The 12,206-nt window shown below is 45.9% G+C and overlaps 1 protein-coding gene across 1 annotated transcript in view; it reads right to left on the reverse strand.

Annotated features, from left to right (window-relative positions):
• ttn.2 (titin, tandem duplicate 2) overlaps positions 1 to 12,206 on the reverse strand; it is a 472,252-nt gene that overhangs the window by 28,228 nt on the left and 431,818 nt on the right. Inside the window, 8 exon segments of the mRNA XM_034187115.1 lie at positions 2,131 to 2,412; positions 3,093 to 3,395; positions 3,528 to 3,833; positions 4,123 to 4,422; positions 4,506 to 4,796; positions 5,962 to 6,273; positions 7,868 to 8,170; positions 8,257 to 9,988. Coding sequence (XP_034043006.1) covers positions 2,131 to 2,412; positions 3,093 to 3,395; positions 3,528 to 3,833; positions 4,123 to 4,422; positions 4,506 to 4,796; positions 5,962 to 6,273; positions 7,868 to 8,170; positions 8,257 to 9,988 — 3,829 coding nt within the window.

The raw sequence follows: 12,206 nt of genomic DNA on the forward strand, positions 1-12,206 counted from the left end.
CGTTTGGGAACTGAGGACACTAACTGTGAGTGTCATGATTGGATATAAAAGGAGCATCCCCAAAAGTATCAGCCGTTCACAAGCAAAGATGGGGCGAGGATCACTACTTTGTAAACAACTGCATGAAAAAACAGTCCAACAGTTTAAGAACAATGTTTCTCAACGTTCAATTGCAAGGAATTTAGGGATTCCACCATCCACAGTCCATAATATAATCAGAAGATTCAGAGAATCTGGAGAACTTTCTACACATAAGCGGCAAGGCTGAAAACCAACACTGAATGCAACCATTGTCAGTTAACACAGTTCGCTGCTACATCTACAAGTGCAAGTTAAAACTCTACCATGCAAAGTGAAAGCCAGACATCAACAACATCCAGAAACACCGCCGCCTTCTCTGGGCCCGAGCACATTTGAAATGGACAGACGCAAAGTGGAAAAGTGTGCTGTGGTCTGATGAGTCCACATTTCAAATTGTTTTTGGAAATCATGGACGTCGTGTCCTCTGGACAAAAGAGGAAAAAGACCATCCAGATTGTTACCAGCACAAAGTTCAAAAGCCAGCATCTGCGATGGTATGGGGGTGTGTTAGTGCCCATGACATGGACAACTTACACATCTGTGATGGCACCATCAATGCTGAAAGGTACATCCAGGTTTTGGAGCAACACATGCTGCCATCCAAGCAACGTCTTTTTCAGGGACGTCCCTGCTTATTTCAGCAAGACAATGCCAAGCCACATTCTGCACGTGTTACAACAGTGTGGCTTCATAGTAAAAGAGTGCGGGTACTAGACTGGCCTGCCTGCAGTCCAGACCTGTCGCCCATTGAAAATGTGTGACGCATTATGAAGCGCAAAATACGACAACAGAGACCCCGGACTGTTGAACAACTGAAGTCATACATCAAGCAAGAATGGGAAAGAATTCCACCTACAAAGCTTCAACAATTAGTGTCCTCAGTTCCCAAACGCTTATTGAGTGTTGTTAGAAGGAAAGGTGATGTAACACAGTGATAAACATACCACTGACCCAGCTTTTTGGAAACGTGTTGCAGGCATCCATTTAAAAATGAGCAAATATTTGCACAAAAACAATAAAGTTTATCAGTTTGAACATTAAATATCTTGTCTTTGTGGTGTATTCAATTGAATATAGGTTGAAGATGATTTGTAAATCATTGTATTCTGTTTTTATTTACATTTTACACAACGTCCCAACTTCATTGGAATTAGGTTGTACAAATATTTAAACATTACACCAGTTCCTGTTTTACAGAGTAATTCAGTTAAATGTCATTGCTGTTGTCCAAAATTGCAAAATGTGTGAAACTGTCAGTTCTGACAGCATCCACTGCACAATGGAACCACCCTAAGTCCTGGATGGCAACCACCCAGGCAGACAACTGGCTTATCCACACCTCTCCAAAGTAACGGTCTATCTGCTGCAGCCAGGTGAAATGTGGGCGTGTCCTTTGCCAGTTGAAATGTGGGCGTGTGCTTGACCTCAGTCTCTGGGGTCCAATCCACAAAGATCACAGCATCATCTGCAAAGTCAAGGCCAGTAAAGCTGTCTTCGCCACTTACAACAGATTGTCCATGTGGGGAGTTTCTCAGGACATGATCCAGGACACAGGGGCCTCAGTGTGGAGGACCCCAGAGACTGGAGCTGGTGAAGGACACGGCCACATGTCGCGTGGCTGCATGTGATAGACAGTTAATTTGGAGAGGTGGGGATGGTTTGGCTGTCTGTCTGGGTGGCTGTCATCCAGGACCCAGGGCAGTTCTGTGGTGTCATTTTAAAGGGGTGTGATCAGTGCTGTGATAGGCTGGTTGGTCACTGGTCCCTCCCATGTTTCTTCAGGTGTTTCCTGTTGGTGAATGCTCGCACCTGGAAGGTGCTGTTGTTTTGTTGTTAGTCTGTTTTTGCTGTTGTGTTATTAAGTTAATAGAGATGGAGGAGTCTCGTGTTCCACAACCAGCTAGAATCCAAGTGACTGGATACAGACTCAGGCTCCACCCAGAGAAGGTGTGGCCAAAGTAGTTACTCAAAAGAATGCTGTTAATTCAATAAAAAGGAAACTGTGGGAGCTGAATCTACTTTGGACTTTGGTGATTCTGCATCACCTACCGTAGACTTTAACCAGGATGGTGCAGGTCTTCTTTCCAGATGGGTTCTCCGCCTCCACCACGTACTTTCCAGAGTCATAGCGGTTGACCTTCTCTACGATCAGCAGGGTGTAGGCGTCAGTGGTCTCGATGAGGCCACGGCTCTGCAGCTCCACGCCCGTCTTCCTCCAGCCCACCACAGGCGTCGGTCGGCCGCTCACAGATACGAAGAGCCGCATGGTTCCTCCAGCACGCAGACACACTATCTTCTTCAGGTCATCGTCCAACTCCAGGTCTGGCATTTCTGAGGGGGCAGGGCAACAAATGATACCAGCTCTGTCAGTAGGAGCAGAAAAAAAGCTTGAAAGGCGTTTTTATGTTTCACCATCATACAAACTCCACACACTGTTTTTGTACCATAACGGATCAATAACACCGAGCTCACCAAGTCTTTTTGATGTTTAGTCACCCAGGCCAGATTGGGCTGCCAGCTGCAGCTCCACTTTCTGCTTTTTCATGCTCACCTTTATGGTTTGGGTTTTATATTTTGAGCATTGTTGCTCGTATAAGCTCCAGACATCACACAGTCAAACATCCCTCAACACTAATTTTTCTGGGTTTCCAGATTCCCAAGAGATCAATTAAAGTCACAATGTACCAATAAAAAAAAAAATAAATAAAAAAAAAGACCTTCTCGTCTGGAGAGCAGGAGGCGCTGCAGATGAACAGATCACACCCAACTGTGTCTGAAAACCATTTTGGTCCAACGTGGACCAAACGTTTAGAAAAGTGACTGAAGCCAAAGACACAGGAATTCAACTTTAAGACAATGGCTACGATTTCTGTTTCCTGCACGTGAATCGTGACCTCAAGGTACTTTGAAAGGTTAAACTGAAGGTCATAAAAATGATACCGGACACATTCAGACACATTAAGGTGTAAAATTAAACCCTGAGCCTGTTCCGGGAACTGGTTCTGACTCACCGACTTTCTCCAGCGGCTCCACCTCAGCACTGGGTTCGCTGAACTCCCCGGTGCCGTTGCTGTTGACTGCAGCCACCCTGAATCTGTACTTCTTGTTGGCGGTCAGGCCACCAGCCACATATTCGTTGGTCTTTAGAGCCTTGGTGGTTGCACGGTACCACTGCTCGGAGCCCTCCTCCAGGATTTCCACCATGTAGCCAATGACGTCAGCGCCGCCGTCGTACATGGGTCTGGTCCAGGTCATGCTGATGCTGTGTTTGGTCGTGTCGGTGATGCGAGGCGGTGAAGGAGGAGCTGGAGTATCTGGGGTAACATTTAAACACATAACTAAAAATTCAGCCTGACAACTTTTTTCATCTCGTTTGGGAATTACAGACTTTCTTCAGTTGTGGTTTCATGATGAGTTCATTTTTCTGTCAAAGTCAAAGCTCTTACATGTGGGATCTTTGCAGAGGACATACGGTGAGGCGTCACTCGGCTGACTGTCTCCAGCGGCGTTGACGGCCGTCACTCTGAACTGGTACTCACTCCCCTCCAGCAGACCGGTGATCTTCAGACGGGTGTCGTAGATGGTGTAGGTCTTGTTGACACGAGTCCACCGGAGGCTGCTCTTCTCCCGTTTGTCCACCAGATAGTTTCTGAGCTCACTGCCGCCGTCGCTCTCAGGCTTCAGCCATTCGATGATGATGTGCTCTTTACCCACCGCCGTGGCCTCGGGCGTTCCGGGCTGTGACGGGATGGCTGAGAGAGGACCACAGATCAGAAGGGTGCAATCAAAGCCTTTCTAATGCTCCTATAGTGACCTGTAGATGTCACTGTTAAACACTCAAAACCTCTGTTCAAACAAACCAGAACTTTTTCAGTTTCACACATCAGATGTTTAGAAGATCAAACACATCTTTGATAAACCAGAAAAATCTCAAAGGTGGTATCGAACCCTGCCCATAGTGTGACTTTCACATGTATCATTGACAAATGGGCGCTGCAGCACCACCATGAGGTGTGATGACAGAACAAAATGTCAGCTCACTGTAAGCGTTCCTGGCAACGATGGACTCAGACTCCAGAGGAACTCCAGGTCCAAATTTGTTGACTGCTCGGACTCTGAAAATGTACTCATTGTTCTTGATCAGCCTGCTGCTGACACATGACAGCGTCTTGCACTCGGCCTCCACGACGACCCAGTTGAGACGGCTGGTCTCACGTCGCTCCACGATGTAATAGGTGACGGTGTCTCCCCCGTCCAAGAGCGGAATCTTCCAGGACACCGTGCACTTCTCTTCTGTCACTCTGCTGATCACGATGCTGTCTGCAGGAGGTCCGGGTGTGTCTGAGAAACCCAAAACCACACTTATTATTCATCTGCTCTGATTGGCTTCTGGTCAGCTGACTGTCTCGAATCAGATTTCTCACCTAGCACTTTGACGCTGACGGTGGCTGTCTTGGTTCCACTGGCATTCCTGACCGTCAAGACGTATCTGCCCGAGTCGTAGCGGTCGCAGTTCTTGATCACGGCCATGGCCCTGGTCGCGGTGTAAGTTAGGGAGTATTTCTCTCCCAGCTCCAGAACCTTGTCGCCCTTTGACCAGAACACTGTGGGCTCTGGTTTCCCGCCCACGGTGCCGTCCAGGACCAGGTCCGAGCCGGCGGACACAGTCACGGTCTCACCCACCAGCTTGCTGTCCAGCTCAGCTCTGGGGGGACCTGAGACCGAAAAGATGACGAAAAATGGAAAACATCAGAACAAAAACAACAACCTGCATTTTTATTTTAAAATATAGTAACAATAATAATAATAATGTCATATATATATATATATATATATATATATATATATATATATAAACACACACACACACACGTGTATCTCACTAGAGAACTTGATATAACTAGATCTGATATAAAATAAAACCTAAAACGATGGGTTTTGATTTTCAGAAGACAAACAGATAAATAAACAGATGGTTCTGTGATTTCATGCTGAATATGGACCCTAACAGCACAGAACCAGAACCTGGTTTCAACTATTTCAATTTCATCAAATCAGATGACATTTACAGATTTCCGTCTTTGTCACTTCTGTTCAGTGACGTTATTTTAGCAGCATTTCTTCTTTGCTTGTGCTGTTTTGTTTGCCAGCATTGCGGCGTAAAAACGTGCCAAAATTTATGCTTGTGTTTTTAAACTTGTGCAGATCCGGTGTCACAGACTGAACAGTCCACCCCTAAAAATTGGTCCGCCTTTTGCATCTGTGCAGGAGTTATTTTCGGACCACAGCAGCTCGTCTGAGTCTCTTCACCCAAAGCAATCAAATGGATTAATGTGATTATTAACCATCAGATGATGAAGGTAAAAGCTCTTAAATCCTTCTAAAGTCAGTTTTAAGCAGAAACGAAGTGAAATTCCATGATATTTTGAAATGTCCAACGTGCAGTGAGCGCATCAGCTAGCAGCTCATTTAGCCGCGGCACTCTGATCGCTCCCCCACCTTTTATGATGAAATAATGTTGAATTTATGTGGAAATGATTGTTGTACTAAAGCTTCAGATATCTGTGGCTGAGACAGATGATGACTGGAGGCAGTTTGAAGCAGAAACGAGGTGATAATCAGTGAACTGCAACTGATGACGTGCAGATGCAAAAGGCAGACTCATTTTTTAGGGGGGACCATTCAGTCGGCGACACTGGATCCAGAAGTTTGGTTTTATCCCGGATGTCTTTCTGGATGCAGCTGCAAATATACAAGTATAACCAGGCTCAAACCTGGAACCTTCATCATGGGACGTGAACAAACAAGCCTCTTTGACCTGATCTTAATTAGGTAGTCAGCTGAGATTAAAACCAACAGGAAGTGCGTTCCGTGACTCACTGTACTCGTCCCGGCACGTCACGGGCCCCGTGGACTCTGACGGCACGCTGTGGACCCCGGCGGCATTCTTGGCGATGACGTGGTACTCATAGGTCTCGCCTTCTCCCAGGTTGATGACGGTGAAGTAGTTCTCGCTGATGGTGGTGTAGTTGCACTTGAGCCAGCGGTTGTCATCCCACTCATCTGTGCTGTACACTTTCCGCTCCACCACGTAACCCACGATTTTGCTCCCACCGTCGTTGAAGGGCACCGTCCAGCACAATGAGACAGAGGACCGGCTGACGTCCGTGACCTCAGGTTTACCGGGAGGATCTGAGCAAGGACAAAGTCCGGACGTACATGTCAATGGTTACCGTCAAAATACCGCCAGTAAGAGAGAGGATCTGTCTTTCTCTGGATTCATCAAAGTCAAAAAGAAAAAACATTCTTTTCTTTGACTATTGGCGGCGATAAAACCTTCACACCAATGTCAGAGACCGAGGAGACCTTTGAACTCTGCAGAATTTAATCCAGATCTAATCCAAATTTATTCGTTGCTTCTTTATTTTACTTTGCACCATTTGCCATGAAAAACAAAGAAACAAACAAACAGGTGCTAATTCTGATCTGTCATTAAAGTAAAAAGATGTAAAAGCTGCAGAGATGAATTTGTTTTTTTAGGCACTGAAACTTCATAGAATCCATAAAACAGGTCAATCATTTATTGATTTCTAGGCTGGTTGTAATAATTTTGATGTGTGTTCATTAAATTATGAAGAGAATTACTCAAAAACTAATCAGCAAACTTTTTGGGAACACTGGTTCAGTTCTGCTCCTCACCTGCTGAGGTTCAGGTCCATGGTGGAATACAGGAGGAACCAGAACAAATCACTGCTGATCCATTTACCAAACTACACCCCCCCCACAAGGACACATGAAGGATTTTTTTACAACTTAAACTTGTATTTTTCTCAGCATGTGTTTTGTGTGGCTGGATATAATGACCTCCTGCAGAAATGATACGAGATCAACTGAACTGGCAAAAAACACTGGGTGCAGGAGGTCAAAGAACAGCACCTCTCTGACCCTCAGTACTATTGTCAAAGTGCCCTGTAGCAAGGCTCGTCGTCTCTCAGGTCCCGTCAAACTGAGGACAAATGAGCATGAGCCGAATCAGGCTGAATGTAAAAAAAACAACAAAACAAAACACAATTCGTGCCACATCTGGGAGGGAATAAGAATTGAGAACGACAGCCGTCCGAATACCCAGACTGCACTCCGACCCACCACAACTGATATGTGCACGTGCCATGCGCATAAGCCTCGAAAAGTACAAATGTAGGTGGAACACAGTAAGAGTACCTGGACAGCTGCCAGACTGCAGCACGAACAGTAAGAATGGACTTACAAAGGGTATGATTGCGGTTCAGCAGAATATATTCCAGCAGCACTTGTGGTGCCTTCAGGCGCTTTGGGGACATTCAGCCAGGGTTCGACATGGCAGAAACATGCCAAACGTCCCCCTGAACGCAATCAGAATGTCACGAATGCTGTTTTCACGTCGTCTGATGGTTTAGAACTGTCAGACTGCGGTCAGACGCCACTTCGACTGTTGGGACTGCACACAGAATGCTGTCCAATGGCACCTTGACACCACCTGAATGTGGGTCAAATTTTCATTCGGCCTCTAGTGTGATGGGGGTATAAGTTCCTGTCCATGGGCAGTGGGGCACCTTACAGAAATAAGTGCCTTGCTCAACGGCATCTTAGTGACAGTAATGAGGGTCCATTTGGACAGGTAAAGCAACAAAGGGCCTGCACATCCTATCAAATCTCTTAAAATCAACCGTAGATGTCCACATCAGAACAGTTTCTACCTCATCTGCAGATTCTCTTAAGTGATTAGTCTGAGCTACAGTTTCCTTACCAACAGGGTTGAGTGCGACCATGGATCTGGATGCCTCGCTGGCCTTGCTGATTCCGGCAATGTTCATTGCGTACACCCTGAACTGGTACTCCAGGCCCTCTATCAGGTTGGACACCTTGTAGTGACACTCAAGACAGGGCAGCTTGTTGTCCCTCACCCACAGAATTGTGTTCCTCTCCTTCTTCTCAATCCAGTAACCCGTCACCTCGCTGCCTCCATCAGCATAGGGTACATCCCATTTAATGCTAATGGAATTGGCAGACACCATTACCACATCTGGCCGAGTTGGAGGACTCGGTGAAACTATGGAAAAGAATCAAAATGAACTTGACTGGTCAGATCTCATTGGATGCTGATGTCACCTGTGTTTTGGTGAGAACAGTACTTACCAAATGGATGTTCAATGACAACTGCAGGAGACTCGATAGACTTGCTGACTCCAAACTTGTTCTCAGCACACACTCTGAAGGTGTACTCCATATACTTGGTGAGATGTGTCACTCTGATGGTGGTTCTCTTCACGCTGGAGTTGACAACCTGCCAGGATGCAGAGCCAGATTCTCGTTTCTCCACAATGTAGTTTGTGATGTCACTTCCACCATCATCAGTTGGCTCGGACCAGGACAAGGTGCAGGACTCTGAAGAAACTCCAGAAATTTCCACAGGGCCCGTGGGTGGGCTGGGTCTACCGACTACCATGACCGTCACTGTGAATGTTTTCACTCCGCAAGGGTTCTCCAGTGTCAGGTAGTACTTGCCGCTGTCGCTTCTCTTGCTGTCTTTCACTGTGAGGTTGGTTCTTTCCTTTGTGGTCTTGATGGAAACTCTGTCCGTCTCCTTTAGCTTCATTTCCTCAAGCTTCCAGCTGACTTTGGGAGCAGGACGGCCACTGATGGGGATGTCAATGGTAAAGGTGCTGGAGGCCTTACAGGTGATGAGCTGGTTAGTGATGCTGCTCAGGTCTGCTGTGGGCTCAATCAGAGGCTCTTTGATCACCACAGGGCTGAAGGTGCACTGAGGCTCACTTATTCCAGTGTCATTCACAGCCTTGACTCTGAACTCATATTCCTTATTTTCAGTCAGACCCTCAACCAGCATTTTCAGAGACTTGGTCTCTCCAGCCACAACCCAGTGGTCTGTGCCTATAGCCCTTAACTCAACGATGTACTTCCTGATACGGCTGCCCCCATCGTGCTCGGGCTTCAGCCACATCAGACATGCAGTGGAGTTGGAGGTGTCAATAACATCCAGTCTCTTTGGTGGTGCAGGTTGCTCTGTGGCAATGATGGGCTCTGTTGTTTCATGTGCTTCTCCCTGGCCGTGCTGGTTTACAGCAATGACTCTGAACACATATGGTGCACCAATATCCAAACCGGTGACCCTGATCATCTGGCGATTGCACTTTGTGCTAACTTCTTGCCAGGCCAGACGGCTGGCTTCACGCTTATCAACAATGTAATACTGAATTCTGGATCCACCATCATTAGCTGGTGCATCCCACATCATAGTTAGGGCACCACGAGCTACATCTTTGAAGGTAATTGCTCCTGGAGGTCCGGGTGTGTCCAGTACTTTGACGGTAAATGTGATAGACTTGCGGCCACTATTGTTTTCCAAGGACAAGGTGTATTTCCCTGCTTCATACCTGGTACAGCCGTCGAGAGTCAGTGTAGAGAAGGAATCTGTGGTGTTAATGTCTGCCATGATGGGTAGCTCACTGTCTACCTTGGTCCAGGTGGCAAGAGGTGTTGGTTTACCACGGAAGGCAACATGGAGGGTGACTGTACCACTGTTCCTCACAATGTGTGTTTGCTTGAAATCAGGACCGATGTCAATCTCAGGAGATGTGAGCCTGTCTAGAGCCTGGACTGGGTGGGGCATCACTGAGACTTCGCCCTGTCCGGATCCATTCACAGCGCTGACTCTGAATTTGTAGAGCTCTCCAGGCACCAAACCTTTGGCAGTGTATCTGGTGTGGAAGCAGAGCTCGCTGTTGACTCTGTGCCACTCCTCTAGTCTGGCTTTACACATGTCAATGTTGTAGCCAATGATTTCCATGCCACCATCAAAGACTGGCTTAGTCCATTCTAGGGTGACTGATGACTTTGTGGAGTCAATAGCCTGACGGATGAGATGAGACCATCATTTTAATTGTAAATTCTACTAAGACTGAGCAGAATGCAGCTTTTAAACAGATTTCCTTAAAGTTTGTAGGTTGAAGTTTGAAGTTCCAATGAAGTCGGGACATTGCGTAAAATGTAAATAAAAACAGAATACAATGGTTTTCAAATCCTCTTCAACCTATATTCAACTGAATACACCACAAAGACAAGATATTTAATGTTCAAACTGATAAACTTTATTGTTTTTGTGCAAATATTTGCTCATTTTGAAATGGATGCCTGCAACATGTTTCTAAAAAGCTGGGACAGTGGTATGTTTACCACTGTTACATCACCTTTCCTTCTAACAACACTCAATAAGTGTTTGGGAACTGAGGACACTAATTGTGAGTGTCATGACTGGGTATAAAAGGAGCATCCCCAAAAGTCTCAGCCATTCACAGTCAAAGATGGGGCGAGGATCACCACTTTGTGAACAACTGCATGAAAAAATAGTTCAACAGTTTAAGAGGTGTTGAGGTGTTCCGGGCACATCCCAATGGGAGGAGGCCCCGGGGAAGACCAAGGACACGCTGGAGGGACTACGTCTCTCAGCTGGCTTGGGAATGCCTCGGGGTTCCCCCGGAGGAGCTGGGGGAGGTGTGTGCGGATCTGGAGTTCTGGACGGCTTTGCTTGAGCTGCTGCCCCCACGACCCGACCTCGGATAAGCGGAAGAAAATGGATGGATGGTTTCTCAATGTTCAATTGCATGGAATTTAGGGATTCCATCATCTACAGTCCACAATATAATCAGAAGATTCAGAGAATCTGGAGAACTTTCTACAAAAGGCGGCACACAAAAGAGTGCGCGTACTAGACTGGCCTGCCTGCAGTCCAGACCTGTCGCCCATTGAAAATGTGTGGCGCATTATGAAGCGCAAAATACGACAACAGAGACCCCGGACTGTTGAACAACAGAAGTCGTACATCAAGCAAGAATGGGAAAGAATTCCACCTACAAAGCTTCAACAATTAGTGTCCTCAGTTCCCAAACGCTTACTGAGTGTTGTTAGAAGGAAAGATGATGTTCTTACGTGTAGAAAGTTCTCAAGATTCTCTGAATCTTCTGATTATATTATGGACTGTAGATGATGGAATCCCTAAATTCCTTGCAACTGAACATTGAGAAACATTGTTCTTAAACTGTTGGACTATTTTTTCACATAGTTGTTCACAAAGTGGTGAACCTCACCCCATCTTTGCTTGTGAACGGCTGAGCCTTTTGGGGATGCTCCTTTTATACCCAATCATGAGTGTCCTCAGTTCTCAAATGCTTATTGAGTGTTGTTAGAAGGAAAGGTGGTGTAACACAGTGGGAAACATACCACTGTCCCAGCTTTTTTGAAATGTGTTGCAGGCATCCATTTCAAAATAAGCAAATATTTGCACAAAAACAATAAAGTTTATCAAAATATAATCAAAATAAATATCTTGTCTTTGTGGTGTATTCAATTGAATATAGGTTGAAGACGATTTGAAAATCATTGTATTCTATTTTTATTTACATTTTACACAACGTCCCAACTTCATTGGAATTGGGGTTGTAGATTCACACAGGGAAAAGCTTGACATCTTGTAGTTTGTGATTCAGTTTGTACCACACTGAGTCTAAGTCAGGAAGGGCAAATTAAATGAATTAAACAGTCAGTAAGGGCAAATAAATAATGTCATCCATACAGTAGATCAGGTCAGATCAAGGAGAAACAAAGTGTTACCTAGAAAATAAAAAGCAGTGTCATATGTCCCCTTGGTGACTTCTAAAGTGGCCTGCGGGGAAATGGGAACATGCTATGCAACCCGTCACTGCAGAAAATTACGCATCGAATGTGAGTTTAGCACATCAAAAATACGGGTCAGTCAGCCTCTAGATAACACTATGAGTAGAATGCTGCTTTACCCACGCCGCAGATCCATCCTGATTCCTAACTGCTAACCACTCAGGCAGAATGATGACCGATCTCCATCTCCTAAAACCAACTAACTACCTGCCACAGCTAGGTGATACATGGCTGGTCTCTGGTTGCTGGGGTCCTCAGCACTGAAGCACATGTTCACTAGATCTTGCTAAGCAAATCATACTTCATGGCCACAGTGCTGTAATTGATTCTCCAGAGATACAGAGCATCAAAGGCATCTAGCTGTTATCTTAGTTCACTGGTTAATGTCCTGATGTCTC

The sequence above is a fragment of the Thalassophryne amazonica genome, chromosome 14, assembly GCF_902500255.1.
Source record: "Thalassophryne amazonica chromosome 14, fThaAma1.1, whole genome shotgun sequence".
NCBI classification, from domain to species: Eukaryota; Metazoa; Chordata; class Actinopteri; order Batrachoidiformes; family Batrachoididae; genus Thalassophryne; species Thalassophryne amazonica.